Raw genomic sequence first — 24,231 nt, forward strand, 5'->3', positions numbered from 1 at the left:
TTTATAATTTTGTTATATTACCATAGCTAAATCTGTAGATAGAAATGAAATTTTGTGTTATATCATAATGTACACACATTTAAAAGAACAAATATTATAAAAAATATATCTGTATATATATAGACGTTTATTGACGTATTAAACAAGAAACATTCAAACAAATCATTTTTTATTTTTACAATCGAATTGCTGAATATTGACTTAGAAAGAATCCTTTTGGCTGTAGACAAAAATCGACTCTGGTGGAAATAATCATTTTATTGCAAACAAAATGGCTGGAAAGGATAACTTATTTACCCAAATTATCAGCTATGTACATTGCGATAAATGATATCGTTTATATCTGCATGCAACTGCACAATCGAATTCACAGCTGATAAGTTATTTGATGTCAGCACTCAGTTTCGTTAGTAATAAGGTACATTGAATAATATTATTACATTAACATACATAATTTAATCGATAAATTACAAATTTTTGACCTGGAAAATGATAAATTATAAGACAATTGTCATTAATACTAAGCTATCTCCGATTTATATATTTTTTTATCAACTTTACAGTTCAGTACTGATCTTCTTTCCTGTTCACAAACGTATGCTAAACTTCAAGAAGTGAGTAGTAATCTGTCAAAGGGCCTCAAAAATCTACATACTCACATACGCATTAAAAATATCGTTAAAGCAATCATTTAAAATAGAAAGTCTTGGATTTAAAGTGGCCGATTAAATAAATATATTAAATGAGGGCTTGTATTAATTATCTTAATGAAGTGGCTACTTTATAAGTATGTCGGATGGACCGAATCACATCGGACGACATCGTTATGGGTAATTGGATACTATGGACAGAGATTTCTTAAAAAATATTTTAAAGAAACATGTAATTGACCTGAATTATAACCATAATAAGTAAACCAAATAACTAGCAGGATTTAAATGAATGTTTAAATATAAAAAAAAAAATATAAAAAAAAACTTTTGTAATTTTAATGGTGTGTCTGACATTTTTCAATGGTCTTCGAAAAGTAATCGCATCGCTAGGATAAATATTACATATATGGATATTACAAATATGGCTGTTACCGAGAAATGTAATTATATTTCAAAAATTTACTCTTTGTCCATAAAAATCTCTCTTGTTTTCTATATCATGGACAAACATTGCATATAGAAGTCAATAATAGTTGTACTCAATAATTGCACGTATGAAATATTTGCATTATAATATCAGGTTAACATTGAGATATCTTATTTAGCATTACAAATGATAAGTTATAAAGGAAAGTTAGAGTTGAACTAAGGAATGCTTGAGCTTACCGTATAATAATAATAACCGGCCAAAGTCAGATACCTGCGTCCTTTGTGATCGAGTGGTAACTTTGAAAACGTTTCTTAGAATGCAACACCTTCAAAATGTTTGAAAACCCAAATCATCACAGCAATTATAAACGAAAGCTCATTTCATACGAACGTTTACCAGACGTGAAGTACATTTAATCATTCTATATAATGAAATTGTAACAAGAAAATACATGTTAATTCGAGATATTAAAGAAAAATAAAATTATGTAGGACTCAAGGAACAGAGTAAAAGTACGATATTATTAAAATAGTTCTTAATTTGTATTAAATTAAGAACTATTTTATGAGAGCATGAAAAAGTTTTGTTTTAAATGTTTTGTTAGAGATGTTATATATAGAGTACAGCTAGGACAAAAAAATGATCTTAGTTATTATTATAGAGTAATGATTTGTAATTGTTGACTTGTATTAATTGTCTCGCTTATTATAGCTTAACCCTGATAGATTAAAATATCACAGAAATGAGAAAAATATTAAAAAAAATGTAATTAATATTATGACTAGAAAAACTGACAAAATTGTAATAACATTAGCTCAGCTTACTGCTCCAAATATCACTAATAATTCTACTCTAAATGTCATGTCCGAAGATAAGCTGAAATATCCTTAAAATAATGTGCTTAACAAGATATGTAAATCGCCCCCAAGTATTGAATCTATAGTTTTAACAAGGCATGCGTTTACCATAACAAGGGATCCTGTACAATGGGCCGGGCTGGAATGCCCAACCGAGTGTTAAACTGAGGTGCTCTTTCGAGATAAATGTTTTACTTTGTTAACTGGGAACATTTAACAGCTCGCTTTGAACGGCACTCGAATAATGTTTACAAATCTTTTTCCGCAATGGATAGTATGGTTATATTTTATGGTCCCAAAATATTTATAAACAACACATATGAAATATTCAGTTAATATGTTACTCAAAAACACAAAATTTAAAAAAATACATCATTATACATTTTAAACTCTAAGAATAAGGAACAAAATTTTCATATGATACATAATTAAGATAATTCGATAGTTCTAAGGGTACCAGAAAGTATTGCTAATTTCAATTTCTTTAAAAATTTAAATAGAATCTTAACTGTTTCTTCAATTAAGCATAACTAAAAGGTTTTATAATATTAATTAATTATTAAAATCGTATTATCGTCTGCGAACCGCTCTACAGTTCTTATTTATCTTGGCATTCGGCGAAGCCTGCAGCAATGTTTAGCGAAAGTGGCTTACCATACCGAGTTCAGACATCCAATTAGAGGGAATGCATTCTGTTAACAAACTACAGGGGTTACACGTTTTAAATGTCAGTCTAAAATTTAAAACTAAAGTATCAAAATGTACAAGATATAGATTTGTTAATAGCATTAATAATTATTATATAGTTAGCTATATTTATTGTGAATTAAAGCATTGTTATAAATGTATGTAATGAAGACGATTAACTTTCTTAAGGAATAGCCGTCAATCAATAATATTAAGAGAAGGCAGTACGTCTCTCTTTATTAAGTTTACCGCCTGTAGCTGATAGTGTCCATAAAAGGCGGCCTGACAATGGCATGGGAACTTAGCTCATTTGAGGAGAAAATAACGTAGTGGCGGTCGCTGAATCGCTTTTAAATAGAGTTGTCATGGAAATATGAGTGACAATGATCGTTTCCTTTACGAGTCAAAAACTAAATAGCTGGTTAAAGCAAACATTACTTAGCGTCGCTTGTAGGTTGATCAGCTGTGAAGTTTTTGGTGAGATTTAGTTTTAGTATTGATAATTCTTCTTAATTAAGATTTTATATTGATACATAGTTTCACGTTCAGTATAAAACGAACCTTGGTTTCTCTTATCTCCTCCAATTCTCTCTTTGGTTGTCGCAACTTTTAAGCTGAGGGTTTTTTATTTCGCGACACCATTATCGTCAAATGTCTGTGATATCATTGGGATTATCGTAATTTATCTCCAGTGATAAGAAAACGAATTAACACGGGCGCCATGTCTCACAGTATTATCGTATTACACAGCTCGTAAAGGACTTTGCGTGCTTACACAGAATATATATTATATTATTATAACACATACAACCTTAGCAGGATGTTAATTATTATTAATAAAAATCATTTAAATGATATTTATTTAATAACTGTAACGTACCCATACATTAATACTTGATTTCGATACAGATAATAATATTATAAAGCATGTACATATAAGAGTATAACCTCTTTTAATGTTGACAATAAAAAAATAATTATATTACTTAATATAATACAATGACACTACAATCTTTGGAGATATATCGTCTTATTAATATGTGTTACAAAAAGTTCAAGTGGTATTCGTTGTAACGGCCTGACCTTGCTAACGAAGGCTACACCGTACAAGGCTGGTCAATAAAATAAGACAACGCAAAGACCCGCCACAAAAAAACGATTTAAAAAACTGTTTAGATTCTCGGAGCGAGTGCGATGGACCGAAAATTTTCACTCGTGTATTTTATAACTGAATTTGAACTAATACAGAAATTCTGTCAAGATTTACATAAGCAGATGTGGAGTTGATCTAAGTGACTTAATTAATTTGAAAATGTTATTAGCCATTTCATTGTTTTTCTATCATTATATTATACCAGTTATTTAAAAGTAAGGGGTAATTAATTCGACTTCTATTCTAGTTTCATGAAATAAATTTGTTCGCTCATAAATCCTCATTTTTTGTTCTTAAAAGTCATTCGGTATTGCCTAACTGGGCTAAATGTATTTTTCCCATTCATAATTTTGATAACGTTTTCATCAAATACTGAAACTTGATTTCTTTTAAAACTATTTAGATTTTTATGTATAAATACAGATCATAATATAAAATTTTATAACATTGAATCTGGGGTGTGATAACGAATGGTTTGCGATTAGGGCCTATCTATGTGGAGTATGGGCAGATGTGCTGCGAATTAGGTTACACTGATATCATGTTATTAATATTGACCGGCTCTCGATGTATCCCATAGAATCAGAATATTTTATCTAGGGCACGACTGCTAAGCGACAAATTATGCATTATTATTATTATTAACATAAGTTGGACATGAAATAGATAGTTTTACAGCTCCGTATACAATAAAATGTGTTATTATACATTATTATCAGCAACTTTTTATTAAAATTATTGTTATTAGAAAGCTCTGATAAGGTTTTAGTACAGCCTCGGAATGGAGTTGGCTAGTTCTCGTTCAACTAGTCGAGTTCACCTAAAAAGTTGTGGGCGGACTAAGTTGATTCTGGACTCGTTCTTGAACCACTGGATTCTAGAAGGTTGAATTCAGTTATGATTCATTATCATATATTCAGTGTCTTTCATCAAGGCTTTATGAAAAAGCTCCTTTTCTACATAATTGTAAAAACATAATAGCATATAAAATAGAATAGAACTAATGGCAGTGATGCAAAAATATTTGAATTATTTAATTTAACTTTAAATAGCTACTGAGATTTCAATAAAGTCAAATCAGCTTAAGTTGTAAATAATATATTGTTAGAACTACTTTTTTAATGTTAGTTAAAAGGCAGGTAGAATAATTAACAGCTAACCCAGAAAAGATACCACCATTATTCACTAAATAGTTTAGCACTGGATAGATTGTTATGACCTGACCACTGAATATCTCATGAAAATTGTAGGGTGGTTGGTATATTCATATAAATATGAGGGAACGTCCCGCTGAGCTCAACGTGTGAACATATTAATTAGTGAAAGGGAACCCCTCACACTCTAGAAGAGCTTTATCGATCGTTATTCTTGGAAAAAAATACCTACAGTAAAGTAATCGGAACATAGCTTAAGAAAAATTTATGTATAATAATATTTGCAGCTGCTTCTGACAATGGCATTTTCCGAATAAAATAATATATCTATGATAAGAACGTATGTTTAGACTATATCTTTATGCGTCACTGTTATTAACATACAAAAACACGATCTTCAACAAACATCATAAAAAGAAAATTATTAAATTATGGCTTTTTATGAGTTAGTAGGTAAGCGTGACATTTAAAGTAATAAAAAAAAACATATCCGCGTGTGTAACGGGCCCTAAATAAATATATCGTACGAACTATTTTAACAACGTACGTCAGCTTAGAGAAATGTCTTTATTTGTGAGCTAACTTACAACATGTAACTCCCACATGTTATCGGCATGTGTGAAATAAACGTCACAGTTTTACTTCCATAAACATGTTTTGCCAGACTAAAAATAATTAAAGAATAGTTTAGACGAACTTAACGTAAGAGAACCAAAAAAAAAAAATAATTTTATTCCTACCTTCTTCGTATTGAAATACATGTTTAGGTGTATTTTGTTATACCAAGATGTTAAACATTAAATGCCTTGAACATGCTGTTTTCGTTATCTGTTATTCTGTCATTCTGTTATAATAAATCTATATATTCAAAGCTTCTGACAATTCAAATATAAAATTAAATTCGAACTAACATCTCATAGTCTGTAAAAAAACTTAATCACCATGTGGTCTCATAAGATTTATAATATTACTTAAATGATTAAAGGCATTAAGAGCAAGCAAGCTACCAGGTAAGATGGAAGGTCAACTTAAAACATGCCGCTACGAAATTAAAACAACACCCCCCTGAGAGATACTTCGCTCTACAAATAATATAAAACGAAATTTACGTATGGGTAAATATAAAAAAAAATCTCACCACGATATTATATAAACATACTTAAAACAGACAGTCTGACGTTTTTCAATCATACACTTACTTTTATACTGTCATGTGAGAGGAATTATGAATGAGAAAATGGAAATTGTATTTAGTCTGGCAATAAAAGCTGATGGTAAGTTATGTATATTTAAATATCACATGTTGTCCAAACAGCTGAAAAGTAAATATAATTCTTATCAAATTCTTGAGCCAGATATAACATATGAAACACTGTCATATTCCCTCACACGATGTTTACTAAAGGACGGTCCGAGATCTTATCAATCATTCAATCACAACTATGTGACTGACAAGCACCAATCTAAACAAACATTTTATTTAAAGTAAAAATTTTAAAGTAAACACAATAAACTCAGAGTATTTCGGTAATTGATATTATTATTACCTTAATAAACAAAACTTACAACATTCATAAATGTAATATGCGGGTTCGTATCCGTCTCACAACCGCTAATACCAGATCTTGGCTACGGCGAAACAGTAACGAATGTATTTGAACATAAAACTGAATCATGAGTGGTTGTAATAAGAAATATATTCGGTTAACAAACATATAAAGTCATAATATTAGTAATAAGTGATATAAGAGTATATCGACCTGTATATGTGTGTACTATCGAAACGGAAGAATTGGATTCCTTCCAACGACATGTAAGTGTTTATATCACTTTAACCTGTCAAGTCTAGACTTTTAATACATTTACTTAACAACAATTAAATTTATTAATAAAACAGAGAATGTTTTTCTTCTATATAAACGTAATCAATTCTTCATAAATATGTATGACATAACGCTATCAAGTTACATCGCAAATCCTTTATTGTGACAGTAAATAAAATAGTGTTCTTAGTACCTACACCCGTTAAGCTTTCAACTGAACTATAAAAATATTTTATGATTTCCAACAGATCGAAATGACTTGGATATATTTAAAGTTAATTTTTAACAGTTGAAACACAAAACCTTACCTAACAAACAGATTATAAATAATCGGAATTCACGATAAATATTATTATTTGTTACATATTAATATTATATTGATTTAAACCTGCCAATGTTGTAACGAGTATTTACAAGTATTAGGATTGCATAGTATTGCCAAAGGCCACGGTCATACATTGATGAAAAAGCCATACATAAATCAAAACTACTGTGACGCCCGCTTCATGTATATTAATTACATGAAAATAACTTTAAAAAAGCGTGTTCATTATTATCTTAACACATTTACGTGATACAATGAACAGAGTTTAGTTAATAAAAAGCTACAGAACTAACTTTTTTCTGAACGAAACTGTTATTATAATACATATAATCAGCACGGACTATTTAGTTATTTTAAACTGTATGTAATATATTAGCTTTCACTTAAGGAAATGTAACTTATGCAATCTTAAAAGATAAGATAGCAAAGGGTTGCTAACCTTAGCGCGGTTGCATTGAATTCATTACGTTAATTAAGTGTCCGGTTTCTACATATTTATATAAATATCGATTTTCTCAATAATATATGCGATATAATGACTACGCGATGAAGTCTAGAATTTATGACTTTATAAGTTGTTCATACAATCAGTAATTTGAATTTACATTATACAGTTTCTTAAAAAATATTCGCTATCAGAGATAAGGATATAGAGTCGATATTTATTAACACATTCGATTCTATAACGGTTCCACGAATGTATCAATAGCCTTACATTCCTGATAAGGGCAATGTTCTACTGATAGCACGATATTCACTCCAAGATATTGTTCTTAATGTATTTGCATTTATAGAAATCGACACTCCGATCTCAAACATGTAAAGATGCGACCTTCACACGTGACATCATGCCAGCTTCTTATACTTAAGTTAATAAAATTGTCATACTCACCAACTCGTTTTTTGTCCTTCATTACTTATAGTTAGATGTTCAGCAACCGAAAATCCAAAATAAGAACCCGGCTCTCCGAACTTTATCACAGGAATTCTCGGCTCTAGGTTGAAACTTGTGACACTGTACAATATGCACAAAAATAAAACACAACTGTAAGAAATTTTTCTCGCCATGATTATGTTCGTAATATTATCGTATCGCAAAACGAAATATAGCACAAAATCACTGTCTATCTGTTAATATTTGGCACATCGCGGTTTTCTTAAAAACGTGAGCGCGCCAGACCCCCAGTGTGATAGCCGGACGCGGGCCTTGTATTCCCGCTAAACTTTAGTCGTATATCTGATGACTACGTAGACATAACAACTACAGCACTACGCGTTCAGACGTGCGCCTGCCAGAGGCGACTGAACTCATCAAGTTGTTTAAAAGCATCAACGCCATCTCGTATGCATTATTGACAAACAGCTTTAGTGACACTAACGTCAGTCAGCGTCTTTGAACTTCATGATTTACTCAATAGATGTCCTCTTTTAAAATATTACTTAATAATAGATATTGCCTTACAGATTATCTCTTATACTTGCAAAAACTTTTCAGAATTCAATTTGACATAGAGTAAGTTATTTCTTACTATTGAAAAATGATTTTTTTTTTGCCAAATAGAACTTCATAACAATATAATATTAGTCAACGTCCAAGGCTTCATAATAAATGTGTGTAGTCAACAGTCAATAGAATTGTTTGATATTCTAAAACTGTCTGGCCTTCGCTTTTTTCCCATATCAGATGTGTTTGTCTACACAATGCAATGAATTCAAAATACATATTTCTTGGGCGTGAGTCCGAGAATGAATAAAACATGTTTTTGGTCATAATTTTTTCTAGTTGTAAGAAATAGGCACAGACTCAGTATATTCGACTAAATTGATATATCGTTTTTTATTTTATTTCATTGATACGTCGTAATTGATAATTTGTTTATACAATATGTAATAATACTATTTCTGAGTTTTGTCTGTTTATTTTGTTTGGTTGGATATTAAAAGTTTCAGATATTTTTTCCCATTTAACTGTTGAAAAGGTAATAATTTGTAATCGTTTGGAAAGTCTAAACATTTACTGACTCATTAATTGTCAAATTGATGCATATGATGTATATAAAGTTTCGTAAACTTTTTGGCTTCTACTTCGATATTAAAGAAACGTGGTATTTCCACTCCAATAAATTTCAATAAATCTTGTTTTGATAAATATGTCATATAAGCTAAACAATTCCTAGTTCACAAAGTAAATAATGTATCATTTCGAAACATAGGATCGGGGGATAAAATGCCAATAAAAGTGATCTGATTTACTTTGAATATAAGAATTTATTTAGATAGGAACCAAACAAGAATAATATAAGGACACATTGGTAGAATATTTATTTTTAAATACGTAAATCATAATTTTGTAATACATTTTATTGTAAGTCATAATTTGTTTTAACATAGTCTTTTACTGCTCTCTCCGATATAATTCTACAAAACGTCATTATTGAAAACAAATAAAAAATCAAAAGCTACAAAACTGTAAATAAGTTATAAAATATTCTGTGACAAAGAAAATATTAGATGTTATAATTTAGTATATTTCCGAAGGAAACCAAAATTCATTAAAGGTTTGATCATGTGATTTCAACGGCCTGAACAATTATTCATGAATGCAGCCGAAGCGAATCAACAACCAATTTGGTAGCAGCAAAGATGCTTAGTACCTTAGTACTTGGTACTTTCATTGATTACCAACTCGTTATCAGATCGGTTGCCATTTCGGTCATTTTCCAGTGACTCTAGCGACGAAAGTTTTAACGGTATTCCAATACATTGTTAACTGAACGTCTCTTCATGTATTGCAACACCATTCGATCTTGGTTGAGAAATTTAGGGTAGGGGGTGGAAAGTGAGCTCGGTTTGTGAGTGGGCGAAGAGAAGGTTCAGTTGGGAATCCAAACCAACGTTGAACATTTTGATTAGTTTAGCAGAAGATTCGCCTGGTTCCTTGCGAACTAAAGCAGTCCCGGAGACTTTCATCAGATGTACTTCAGAATCAACCGATCCACCGCCTGTTGTCGCCAATTTAACGTGACATGTGACATCAACTTGGATGTACTTCTCGACAGCTTTACCCTTCTTTCCCGGCACATCCACGTATTCCGTCTTCTCCTCGACTTGTGGTAAATCAGCGCGGAAGACACTCGCCTCGCCAAGCAAGCCCTGGGTAGGAATAATTTATTCGTTTATTTAAATATAAGCAATAACTCGGAACAAAGATTTATTAATTAATTAATATGGCACTTAGCCAGAAAACCAATACAAAATTAGAAATTATTGTTCATCTGCCAAAAATAACGTGCAATGATAATAAACATAAAATAGATTGAATAAACAAGTGGCGTTCAATATGAGTATTCATAAAACGTCTATAAATAACCTGGCCGTCATCCAGGAACACGTGAAAGATTACATGATTTGCATTCTCTTACCCCATTTCCTGTGATATAGAATTTCATGTCTGGATGAACGGCGCGTGGTTCCATTCCAACGCCCTCGGGGTGGGAGTCCGACCAGAAATAGTTCTCTGGAGAGTTCAGGGTGTCTGGTTTGAATGTGATACGTTTCCCGTAACCCATTCCGACCGATTGTAACAAAAGGCTTCGGCCATCAAACAAATGGCGCCTGCAATTCGCCGGTCTTACGCGGTAATGGAATCCGGGAATGATGCGGGGATCGACATAAGTTCCTGATAAAATTAAAAATATTATTATTTTGCCCTTTTGTTAATTCGATAAAGCATTTATATTTTCTTAATTTACCTATGACGGGCAATTCGTATCTCTCAAGGCCAACAACTGAATATTGACATGGAATATCATGGATGTCACATCCATTTACAGCGATCCTTCTTGAAGAAGTCTTAACACCTGATTTTAGCTCGAAGCCCTTCTTGAGCTGCTTAATTCCAATAGCTACGTTAACAATTCTTGTAACAACTGCATTTCCTTTTCCTTTCACAAGAATGGCTATACCAGTCATTGGGACAAGTTTTGTGATACCATCATTTTCATACCATTCAACTTTGCAGAGAGTATTTATTTTTACTTTTTTCTCAATCGTTCCATCTTCAGAAATCTTCTGCTCCAGTTCGATTTGATTCTTCTGCAATATAATTATTGTTAGATGTGCTGATATATTTATGACATAATAATCACACACTATGAATTAACTACTTTACCTGTTGCTGGACAATTTCCAGAATTCCTTGCGGTTCATGGTTGGCGTCATAGATAGTAAACTTTTCGCCAACGGAAACAGCTTCAATCTCGAACACAAAACCATCTGGGTTTGAATCGGTCCAGAAATAGTTATTATTTTCATTCAGGGTGGAATCAACGGGCTCGAATGTAAGCCGGCGAGCAAAACCACGGCCAATGGATTGCAGGGTAAGAGCCTTTTCACCGAACAAGTATCTTGGCTTGACCGATAGGGGAGGGGCATCCAAAGCCTGAAATATTTAAAATCATGATATATACGAGGTTCCGGAAAATATTTTTAATTCAAAGTCAATATTACAAACAAAAAACTGCACAGAAATGTAATCATAAATCTGTATAATCTTGTTACATGGGACATGGAATACATATCATAATTTACAAGAAATCTAATGGAAAGACATTGTAAATATTATATGACATATAATGAGTAATAAATGGTTGGGCCCTTATGAATGATACTTATGGTTTACCTATAGCATGCTGGCGGTAGATCAGTTCGACCGCAGGAGGTCCACGAGCGATCTTGATTGTTTTGTGAGCGCCTCTCTGGGCGTAGGTCTGAAAAACTGGACGATCCACATACCATCGCCTACAACGGCACACAACTAGTGGCAAAACTCGCGAGCCTACAGTGTTTTACGTTGATGATATTTTCATTCTGTAAATGTCAGCAACGGACACTGCAACTCTGTCTAACACCCCGCTAACCTAACATCCCAGCCAATTGAACTGCTGAAACTGACTAATTGGAATTGAATTCAGACTCTTCACTACTTATCCATTAAATATTTTCTTTTCACCCAATACCTCTTTTAACATTTACGGGTAAGGTTGCCATTACAATCCAATCATAATGTTTTCGGTCTATTTTACTTTAACATTTTTATGTTTCTTTTGAGTAGACTTTAAAATCTAATAGGCTTTAATCTTTTTCATAACTGATATGTTTTTCGGATAATCTTATGTCAAAAAACTATACTATGACAACCTTACACTAAATTGTGTTTTAGAAACTGAAGTCAGGTATGAAATTATAAGCATAACGTATTCGGTTGCGATCACATAAAATGAAACCTTGCGAACATTCTTTTGTGATTCTTTTATCAAATATATTATAATAAGTTTTTCAAGTAAATATAGTATAATTATTATAAGAATTTTCGCGCAGTCCATGAACATTTTCGCAAGATTATGTGGTAGAACAAACTCACCATCCTCCTGAATTCTGTAAAGATTCAATCTTGCAAAAATCTTCTACAGATAACCACAAACCGAGCAATTATGTTTCTTGAAATCGAATATTAGAATATCGAAATTAAAAAAAATTAATCACGAAAAAAAAATCCATTAAGGATTCGGAAAATACGGAACACAATAATGTTAAAAGATGGCAGTTTAAGTCTTGAACTCAATTCGAATGTTATATATATAGCTGTTTCTTTCACAGTTCGTTTAGATAATTTAGCCCCATAACGATATGGATCTTCATAGTTTTTCTGTACTCGAACGTGAGCGTACGAAAGCCGATTGTTAGGATCTACCCACGTTTCAATGATAAGCCACATTGATTAAATGTTAAAGAATCGTCACTATCTAAAATAAACAAAGCGAACAAAACAAAATGTATCCAACAAAAAATTTTTTTCTATAGAAATGTGGAAGATTGCGGTTCTAATATTAAAATGTATAGAGCAATCATCAACACTTCTAATCGCGTATAGAAGCGACGATTCTCTAGCGTGCAACGGATAGAAGATGAAAAATAACCCGTATGGAGTTCTCATCTCACCTGCATGGGTCTAATTTTGTATCTGAAGCCGGTTCGGACTCGTGGGTCGATGTAGACTCCGATAACTGGCATTTGGTGAGGCGCTGGCGCTGGGACTCGGTAAACTGCGGGAACATCGCCGAGGGTACTAGCATCCAGTAAAACCTCCTTCTCATAAGCGCTCTGACTCCAGTAGGGCTTGGTTGGAATCTCGGGTTGCTCCTAGAAAACATTCGACACGTCTAAATTTGGCCAGTGCAAAAAAAAATCTATTTCGAGGTCTTTTAACAAATCTCACCAGAATAACTTGAACACATAAACATTCAAAGCATTCACAAGATTGACACAATAATGTTTTTAACATGTTAGAAGCTGAAGGTATTTACTAATGACTAGCCGACTCTCTGTTCTTTAAGAGAATAAAGCGATATCGTATTTTGTTTAGCTGTACTCTGCCAAATTTATTATACCATCTAATGCACGACATAAAAATAGTGCCAAGAAATGAAACCACATTCGATTGGGCGATCCACAAAATTTGAATGTAAATATAAGCAATTATAAATATATGACAAATATATAATATGATTTATTAAATTTCTTACGCTTTCTTTAACGACTCGTCTGATTAGTATCTTGACCATGAGAAATAAAGTATAAATAAACTCATAATTGAGACGTCTGCTTAAAATCGTTCCGCCAATTGATAATTTATGTGTTCCAAAGTCCATGTAGACGATGACGAATTACAAAATTCGTATGTCCATGGGGAATATATGGCGCATTTAAAAAATAAAAGAGGAATAAATGTACCCGGAAACCTTACATATCGACCAAATCAAATAAATATTTCATTGAAGCAGAACACATTCTATATGTATTTAGGTTATATCTAGAAGCCCATACAAAACGTTCGATTGTTCCATTTAGGATAATTGGAGTGGAAAAAAGAGAGGTTTATCTATTTAGCTGTACTTATTACTGTATATCAATGTTTTTTTTTAGGTGTCATATTTTGACGCTAACGATAAGCAACCACAGCCACGCCCACGCTATGCTTGCGTGTCTTATTTTTATACCATGAGTGAAAACAGAATTAAAAGCGAAATGTATGACTTTAAAATAGTGATAGTGAAGAAATGAGGTAGTTCTTTCATTTTTATAAAAACGATTATAATCTTTACTATGAATACTATTGTTTATTTACATGTAATTTCATATTAAATCTATTTAGTGGTATAAATTTTCTACACTAAATTGATCTAAATTAAACGCATTATTTTTTTATTGACGTCGAAGTCAAAATTATCTTGACGTAACGAAATGAAACAAAAATAAGCGTATTTTGGATTAAATTAGTTTTGTAGTAAAACCTCTAATACAATAATATTGTGACTTACGATGAAATACTTACAAGTAAATCGATTTCAGGGAAAGCCTCTTCGCCATCGCTTTCATAGTCGCTCGGTACTGGAATGTAGCTCTTCGGTGTACCTTCAGGTTCCTAAGAAGCAAAATAAATTATCTTAATGACTATTCACGTGTCAATTATCAGGCCAAGGAAGATTATACTTAGATAAGTTACTACTAAAGCTGTCGTGTCAGTAGGTGAATCTGCAGTACATGTTTGAAAGATAACGGTTTGATAGCAAAATGAGGTCAGACCCTTGACTTTAAGACGTTCACAGCATATTTAATTTAAATTATAATGTTCGAATTCCTGTTTATAATAATCCATTATATGTATCTGATGAATCATGAAGGGCATGAGTTTTTCGTCGAGGTCATGACCTTTTAAGGCTGCATTTGCAATGTTATGTCACTAACCGTCGCCACCGGTAACAGACGTTTATGACGTATATATTTATTTTTATACAATACAATAATTTATATGTTTAAACAAGCGTACATATATGTATTACAAAAAGTAAATTTCCTTTAAACAACTTCTATAGGTTCATGGTTTAGGAAACTGCAATCACCAAACTTATTTAATGACTTTTTTCTCCTACAGAGTACGTGATAAGAGTTACGTTACAAGTGTAAAAAACACGTATAAGTAAGAAATTTGTCGTGTCTTATCTATTGTGGGGGCGAAAACATATATAACATCGCTTACACTGTCTGAATGCTTTATTCGTAACGAGTTCGAACACTACAAATGTCCTAACCATTAAAATAAATCATTTTGTGACAATTATTTGCTTGGATATATGATAATCGTTCTCATTTTTATATGTAACTCTGTTGAATGATTGAAGGAAATAAATATTTTGAATAGTACCACTCTACAAACCGACGAACTCAGTTGAACTTATAATGTTGCATGAAAGACTATCAATTAAACCGGCCATGAATTTTCTTACTAATAAATATGAATTATTCTTCCTGTTTCTAGACACTTATTCTAATGTCATTTGTTAAGAAAAGAAATATCCAAATATTGTGATATTTCAGTTCTTAACAAATTTAAGTATAGTTATTTTTTTTAGTATTTTTATGTACCTGAGCGGATGGCAGAGATTCTACTAAAGCGGGTTCTTCAGCAAGAGTCGAGGTGCCGGCAAGTCGGGCACGAGTGAGATTCCACAGACGACGTAAAGCCAGAGGGGTCTCCTCCACCTGAAGTTCTAGAGCCGGGCTGGACATCATCTTGGATTTTTCTGCTACCTTTGATAACAATTAACAATTTCTTATAGTATGATGTCAGCATTTTTTGAAAGTTGAATGATGATCGAATTGAACACTAATTTATACAAAAAAGTCTATATTATTTCTTATTTCTATCTTTAAATGTTTACGTATAAATATTTAACAATGAAATTTTATTACAATAACGTACATTTATAGCGAATTTCTGCCCATGACATTCATTTAGAAAGTGAGAGTTCCTTCCACCCCCACTTATTTTGTCAGTAACAGTAAAACAATAAAAAATGATTAAAATCATTAATTCCGAGTAATAATCGTATAACAACTTGAAAAGGCGTAATTAAAATTTAACTGATAACATAACTATAATAATTAAAAACAGTTATAAAAACCCGTTGTAACAAGAAAAGTAGTGGTACAATTTTGTGACAGTTATTTTCATGGTTAAATTCCATTAACTCAAGGTTAGAAGAAGTAAGTTGAAAAGCGTAAAAATACTAAATTATAAAAATAGTGGTATAAAAAAAATTAAATATCGTTAAAAAAAAGCGGAAATTTTTAATGAAATGCAGAAGTAAAATAACAAATTAATTTTCTATATTCAAAATAATTTTAACTTTCTAATTCTTCTGCACAAACTGGAATAACGAGTTATAAATGCGAGTACAAAATGTCTCTCGAGAATTTGTTCCTTTTTAATGATGTTTGAATGGGCCTGCATATACTTAAATAAACAGGAAAACAACAAATCCACAACTATAATGTCCCTGCAATATGCAGTTAATTTTAAACACAATATAATATTAGAGAATCAACGAAATGGTATAACGGTGCCTCCTTACGTACACGGAAATAAACTAGCCTAGATAAAAAGACGATATAAATCCGAACAATATTCAAGTTGAAGACAGATATTTATAATTTTATTCATATATCTTTAGTATTTATTCAGGTGATAAGGATAATTCCAAAGAAGCCGTGATCTAAAAGGTAATATGAAATTCAAATCACAAAAAAATATTGTAACACAGGTAGGTATACTCAGAACCCTCGGTTGCTAAGAATGTGTTCAAAGCCTTACAAAAACTGGACCTTGGATTTAAGGGACTCGAACCCAAAACAGGTATATTTTATAAAAAAAAAAAAGTATGTCGTCATTTAAAAAATTTTAAGTGACGATTAAAAAAGGGATTTACGGCTACAGTTATAAAAGTTATTCATAGGCAAATAAAAAAGAAAAAAGAATAAAATCAAAGTTCTAACATCTTATAAAAAATATCTGGTTTATGTATAAAGTATTTTTAAAATCAGAACATAGCGCAAAACAAACTTGTATAAAAATAAATGCAGAAGTCAGCAGAAGAAATATCGAGTAATCTTTAGTTTTCATAGGGGCTATTTATAAATCTAGCGAACCATGCATAGCGGTCGAGTGAAAGCGACCGCTGCATTAGTGTCGGCCATTTGCTTCATCGAACACTACTGTACCAGAACATTCTCATTTTATTTCACAAATAATTTTCCAGCTATAAATTTCCTCGTTTCGGTATCATGCTTTCGTATTTTATATATATTTGAATATAATTCTTACCTCGAAGAAATCAGTAATTGTGATTTTTTCTCGCTGGGAGATGTGTGTGGAATATATTTAATGTGATAGAATTCTGTAATATGAAACGTTTGTCACAACTGCGGTAGTTTAAAGAGTTATTTCTCTGTGAACGTCTTCAAGCGCAATTAGAACACGACTGAGGGTTAGCGCAGCGTTCGTGGTATTTTAAACTTGAGTAATCGGTCCTCCCCAGCCACCGCCTGCGAGTGAGGAGCACGAAGCTATACGTTGGAGCGGGACGGGTTTAGTATCACGCAGGGTCCTCGTGCTCAACCAGACAAACACACACAAGCAAACTATAAGTTACGCATGCGTTCCTGATGATACTTCTCAAATAGTCTGCTACGTCACTATTCTCCTTACAGTGCGAAGTCCATGTGAGGGTGAGGGCACTGCGAAATTGTTACGACCAATTCACAGACTCCCGATAAATAATAAAACGACACTCGTAGATTTTTTTGGTAAATTTCCATGACTTTTCATTACAATTCTTTAAGGCAGTACCAAAAGTTTACGACCTTTTTATTGTTTCAATGCCACATAACATTGCTTTTGTATATACTATCATAAGTTTGATTCGGTAAGAATTTTTTTATATTTAATATTTTTGTTGTTATACTTTTAATTGAAATATGTTTAAAATTAACTCTGTCGCCTGTTATGAAAGCGGCGCCAGCCATTAATTTGTTTATTTTGAAATTATAACCTTCAACCAATGACATTTAAAATATAAAAAAAATTAGTAAAATAACAATACACGGCTACCCCGAGGACTTTCACTGATTTAATATTCGGCTTTATTGATAGAATCAATACAAATATATATTTGTAGTAGGTATATATTAATAAGGTCGCATTATAAGCACACGGAAAATATGGAGTCGGAAATGTTTAGATTCTAGATCTTTCTAGTATATTCTGTATAAATGAAACATGAAAGGAGGTTTGTATTGTAAACAAACCTCATTTCTTCCAAGGCTATTATCGGCATCAGTAATTGAAATTGTTTGAAATAAAACCTATTTATATTCCTTCATATTTATTCCTGGAGTCGTGATTCCTATTAACGAGGTCTTTCTAAAATTAATTTAAGTTAAATAGGTGATGACGTATGACATATTTTAACCTACTAACATAACTACGTTTTCCTTAATATAATCTATGGAAACTACTGATTATATGTCAAATTCAGGTCCATAGGTAAATTAAAAGATTTACTACAGTAGATAAATCTTTATACAAACAATAACTCATACTCGTGCCGATTAAACGTGATAAGTTAATTTGTTTATAACAATAAAAGATCTTGAAGACACCGGTTTAAGTCAAAATACGAATGAATATGCAAAACATTAATATGACAAAATTATCTTAAGGTCAGATTTATACCAGATTGATCCAGTATTGAAAATGGATTCATCCAAGGATGTAACGAATTCACTATACCGATATTTACAAGCAATAAATTAATTTCCCTTCATATTTGACATGGCAATTACAGAGCGTTTAGAATTATACTTAAACTACGGTTTAATTTTCATTTGTACTTCTATACTGCGATTTGCTTTGTAAAATTACATGACATTCTGAAAAACCTGAATATTCTTTTCAAAGACCTATATTTAATATTATTGTTAAAGCTATCCGTCTGAACTCAACAGTATAAAGCAATGAAATAAATTCTCACCTTTTTTTTTATTTTATTTTTTTTATCTTGTTACAAACATTACACTGCATTATTGTTATGTTTCTTTCGAACGATGCTTTGAAAGGACAAAAAAATACATACTTAATTATAGATAATGACAGATTCGAGATATTTTTTATGATTCTTATAAACAATAATAGTCAATTATATTGTAATCTAAAAAAAAAATACTGAAGAAATAATCGTAACATAAATTAATAATGTAATCAATAACATATACACAATTCACTATTTAAATAAAAAACAAAATAAATCTTCAGTTGAAGCCAGCCGCCGTCACATGCGGAGGAAACGCGTCAGGTTTCTTTCAGACAACATTCCAAGAAGATGTTTATAAAACACGACACAAGAGCTGGTTCGTTAAAACATTAAACTTGTACTACTAAACTAGGACTCATTACATCAATTACATGTCTTATTATAAAGAAAAAAAAATTAAACTTCAAAGCTCTCCCCTATGAATATTTGAAATGAACAATAAACGTACATTATATTTAAATAGAAAAAACACCTCGACTTTCTTTATTCACATTAATTGACTTGTAAGTATACATCAGAATCTTTTCTTGTAAAACTGGAACAAAATAAACCTTTGTAGATCGAATTCTATAAATAGTTTCAACTTATAGTATGATTTGAGTCTGTTTATTCCACAGAGTATAAATATACGAGCTTCCATTTAGACACGAACATATTCTTCCATGTTTAATATATGATTTCTTCTATTATATTTAAAAGCAATTCAGTACTAACAGCTATAAGATATGAGAAACCATATTACTTTTTGCTTGTATAGTTTTTGATAGAAATTATTTATTTGCATAATCATAGTGTAATAAAATTGCAATTTATTAAATCTGTCTAATTTAATATTACTACGAATATATTTTTTATTTTTTTTATCCACGTAATTAAGTGCATAGATTAAAACCATTACATGCCACTAATATGGTATGAAAACAACGAAATTATTAACATTTAATAAATATTTAAAAAAAAAATCGAATTATTCATTTAAGCAAGTTCATACTATTAACAATATATACATTTTTTTATGCTAAAGGGGGCTACCGAGCAGACGGCTTACCTGAAGGAGGTAGTACTTCGCCCATGGACATCCCCAGCATAGATTTGCGGATATATTGCCACCTTCGATTAGGGAAGAGGGGGAGGAAAAGTGGGAATGGGAGGGAAAAGGGAAGGGGTAGGAAAGGGTCAGGAAAGGAAACGGGCAACCGGTTCTCTCACTCATCGGACGAAACGCAGCAATTAAAGACTACTTCATACCGAACTTCTGTAGGAGGGTGGTGCTTTCCCGGTCGAGCCCGCCCATGTTCGAGCTGCAGTAACTTGATTACAACTAGGCTCTACCACCTGAAAAATTATAAATTATAAATACATTCGTACTTATTCCAAAGACTTTGAGGAGTTTTGTCAATATTGTCAAGATAAGCAAATGTGAATATTTTTCAGTTAATAGCTTCCACTAAAACAAAAAGTGGCCAAAATTCTTGTACCTGCATATTAAAAAAATATATCAAACTTCGAATCTATTGTAGGTTAAATTCTAAGTAATTAGGTAACCAGATGTTCTTACATTTTAAATGGTAATTACCAAAGTAATTAAGATTACAGCATTAGTCATGATTTTCAAAATGAAAAAAAGATATTTTTAATGAATAATGGTAATAAATTGTTTATTATAATTTACCTTAGAATAAAAAAATATTATAATGAGACACATAATTAAAAGAAAAAAAAACTTTTAATCATTTATAAAAATAAGAAAACATTATTTTCAATAATAGCTTTAATTTAAAAATTTATTAAATGAAAACACTTTATTTTTATTGGATAGAATATTTATAATTCCTTAAATCAGTTCACGAGATTTCAATCGTTGTTTATAAACACGAGTTACATAACTGTTATGTAAGAGATTACACAAGTGAAACAAAGATTAAATATGAAATATACGATAACATACATATTATTTTACACGTGATTGTATTGGTATGTATAGTTTTAAGAAAATGTATGCTTGCTAGAAGATAATCAAGTCTCGTAATTTTTAATTTTAACACCCTGTAGTATTAACGAATAACGAATAAGGAACGAGCAACACCTTGTATATGGCGTGAAGATGCAAACTTGTCTTAAGCATTCTTATGATAGTGACCCTTTCTAAGAATTATGTATGACATTTCGTTTATATACTTTTTTTGCTATGAAATATACAATTTAATACACGACAGATAATATTAATAATTGTTTTTAAATCTTTAGTAATCTTATGCATTTTATACATGCTCTAGGTACCAGCCCCGGCTTCGCACGGGCACTTTACAAAAAATATGAAATAGTCTACTTAATTTTAAGAATTATTAAACTTATATTATGATTACTTTCAAATGATACGCCCGATTAAAATGATTTAAAAAAGTAATTTAGAAATACTGATGTTGGCTTTGACACGAAGTAATTTATTTTGATAATACTTAATACCGTATTCATGTAAAGAGCTTTCCAATTACGCTTTAGGAAGGAGAATTTTTTAAAGTTGTAAAATGGATATAGTGTGTTATGCTTAAGGTATAGACATATGCCAACGTGGACTTTTCTGTAGACATTTATAAGATACACAATTTCACCATATATAACTTTGTAATGTCTCAAAAACTGAAGGTAGCGTTTTCGTTAAAAGCTTGAACAATTAGTGTTAATGTACACACAAGTAAATACAAAAACTTAACAAATTATATACTAAAACCTTCCTCGAGAAACGCTATCGAGGGGTGATAACTGTTTGATAATCGGTGCAGTAGTTTTTCCGTTTATCGCGAACAGACAGACAGAGAGACGCGGCGAGGGACTTTGTTTTATAATATGTATATATATATATATTAATATTGATAAGAATATTAAAGACCAAGACATGAATAATTTTTTTGTCTCTGTGTTTCTGTAGTCTGAATCTTTGGTACGATTTTTTTAATGCTAAAGTTTCAAGACAGATCAAATGATACCATGTTTTATCCAACTTTTAAGTGTAAATAATATATCTAAGGACCCAAACAAACCTTTAGTTTATAAGCATCATACTAAATAAGTTATTTTAAAGTAACACTTTGGTCCATATCTCTGGGACTTTCCTCCGTACAAACATTCGTTCTTGCTTCTTAATGTTGTGTCTAGCACCTTGATGACTGCGGTATATATTATCAGTAACAATACAGCCATGAGTCAAATGAAGCGGCACGTGTAGAAAATAATATATTCAATATTTACATAGAAAGATACTGCAATATGTAAATAAGTATATTTTACACTGATCACTGTGCTAAGACCAAGTTTTATCGACACACTAAATACGAAGGATTTTCCGTTTCTCATCCAATAAACTACTTCAATAAAATTACGTGCGGAGTAACGGGCAAATTTTACAAATTAAAACTTTTTAACGTTCTTTATGTAATGTGACAATGACAAATTAGACTAAGTATACTAATAGAAAAAAAATATATAGTAATAGTTTTTTAAATTAGAACCATCCTTTAAGATACTTACATATACATCTTTATTTGTAAATTAACTTTTAATGATGCTGTATAATGACGATCATGCTTCTTTAAGCAACCAACTTAAGAAGTTAAAAGGAAAATCAAACAAACACTACAAATCTCTGCCCTTTGAAACGGGTAAGAGTATATTATTATAGAAAAAATGTAAAATATACTTTATGATAGGAATAATTATAATGATTGAAACATATCAACAAATCATTTCTAAATATACACTAATATTATAAAGCTAAAGAATGTGTTTGTTTGTTGGAACGCACTAATCTCAGGAACTATAGCATCGAATTGAAAAAATATTTTCATGTTGGATTGTCCATTTGTAGAGAAAGGCGTTCAGTTATATAACATTACTGTGTGAGCAATAGCAGTGAAACATAAGTGAAAAATGTTTCAAAAACGTTTAAATTTATTCACACTTGAGGGCCTCCGTTCAAGTTCACGGTTCAAGTTACTCAAAAAATAAGTATGAAATAATCATTACTCTTTAACTAGAAATAGAAAATAAAGATTATATCAATGGATGTGTTGAAGGGAAATATTGGTGGCGAGAAAAAATTTGTCTACACTTCCAGGAGATGTAGGTATCTAACTACCTACACATCTATTGAAAATTTAAATTTTAATGGATCGAGGAGATGGGGTCCATTACCCACAGGAGTTTCGTAATTCATTAGGTCCCAGTGGTTTTAATCCACATTCTCTACAAAATAGTTGCTTCAATTATTTCACTTAGAAAACTTAAAGGACGAAATTTATGTAACGGGACCTTACTCCAAAAACAAATTTCTTCGCAATAACGTGATCATTGCTATAGTTTTGAGTTGTCCAGCAATTGGACAGGCAGTGGTTAAACTGCACATTCCAATGATTCCCAATAATTTATAATTGGTATTAAAAGAATTCAATTTTCATTGAGTTATCTTTTGCCATAACAATGAATTACCAACAGGGTCAAAGATTTAAGTATGTAGTAATCCATTAACGTCAAGACTGCTTTTCAGAAAGCCAAGAGCAATAGGTATGTCAAGATCGGGTTGCGGAGAAAATCAGTATATTCCTTAATCATCAACAAGAAAATAAGAAATAAATTTAATTTACGCAGAAGCAATTAAATAAATATTCTTTGAAAAACCTTTTATCGCGTTTCTAGTTAGAAAAAATTTACGCTGGCGAAGTCGCGGACAACAGCTAGTCTTATTAATAAATTGTAATATAAAAGTCAATCTTAGGTAATAGTTGATGCTAGATTAGTTCATGCAAGATTAGCATAAAGTCGAACACGTCCTAAATTTTAAAATTTCAAATTTTGAAACAATATTTGAATAAAATTACAAAATACTACACACGATGCTAAGTAAAAATGGCATTAAATTTTAAAAAGCATAAATATATATATTTCAGATTGATATTTGATACACAATAAATCCGTTATGCACAAAATGGATGATGAACCTATGTATCACATTGTTAGTTTAAACCAAGTTACAATCCGAAGCCGGAGAAAAACCAGAAGGTATTCTAAACATATTTAATGAGTCAAAACCAATCTTTTTGCCGTACATAGTCGATGTATTGATATAATTCATAAGTCTGAATTTAACAATCCATATACATATA

General features: G+C 31.3%; 2 protein-coding genes across 4 annotated transcripts in view; both read right to left on the reverse strand.

The window, feature by feature from the left end:
* Window positions 1-8,380, reverse strand: part of LOC116770139 (integrin alpha-PS1) — a 46,332-nt gene extending 37,952 nt beyond the window's left edge. For both annotated transcript variants that reach the window (XM_032661492.2, XM_032661491.2), the window contains exon 1: window positions 7,975-8,380. In XM_032661492.2, coding sequence (XP_032517383.2) covers window positions 7,975-8,150 — 176 coding nt within the window. In that variant the 5' untranslated portion in view covers window positions 8,151-8,380. The remainder of the gene's footprint in view (window positions 1-7,974) is intronic.
* A 950-nt stretch (window positions 8,381-9,330) lies between these two features.
* Window positions 9,331-17,451, reverse strand: LOC116769910 (uncharacterized). Of its 2 annotated transcripts, XM_032661109.2 has the most exons (8): window positions 17,305-17,451; window positions 15,567-15,731; window positions 14,476-14,565; window positions 13,083-13,283; window positions 11,254-11,523; window positions 10,835-11,177; window positions 10,505-10,761; window positions 9,331-10,235 (listed from the first exon to the last, which is right to left on the reverse strand). In XM_032661109.2, the coding sequence occupies exons 2-8, from the start codon at window positions 15,711-15,713 to the stop codon at window positions 9,903-9,905; spliced, it is 1,641 nt and encodes a 546-aa protein (XP_032517000.2). In that variant the 5' UTR covers window positions 15,714-15,731; window positions 17,305-17,451; the 3' UTR covers window positions 9,331-9,902. The 2 variants fall into 2 exon arrangements, with proteins under 2 accessions (XP_032517000.2, XP_032517001.2); XM_032661110.2 differs by lacking the exons at window positions 14,476-14,565; window positions 15,567-15,731; window positions 17,305-17,451 and adding an exon at window positions 13,360-13,509.
* Between the last annotated feature and the right edge of the window lie 6,780 nt (window positions 17,452-24,231).

Source organism: Danaus plexippus (assembly GCF_018135715.1).
Source record: "Danaus plexippus chromosome 13 unlocalized genomic scaffold, MEX_DaPlex mxdp_15, whole genome shotgun sequence".
Lineage (NCBI taxonomy): Eukaryota > Metazoa > Arthropoda > Insecta > Lepidoptera > Nymphalidae > Danaus > Danaus plexippus.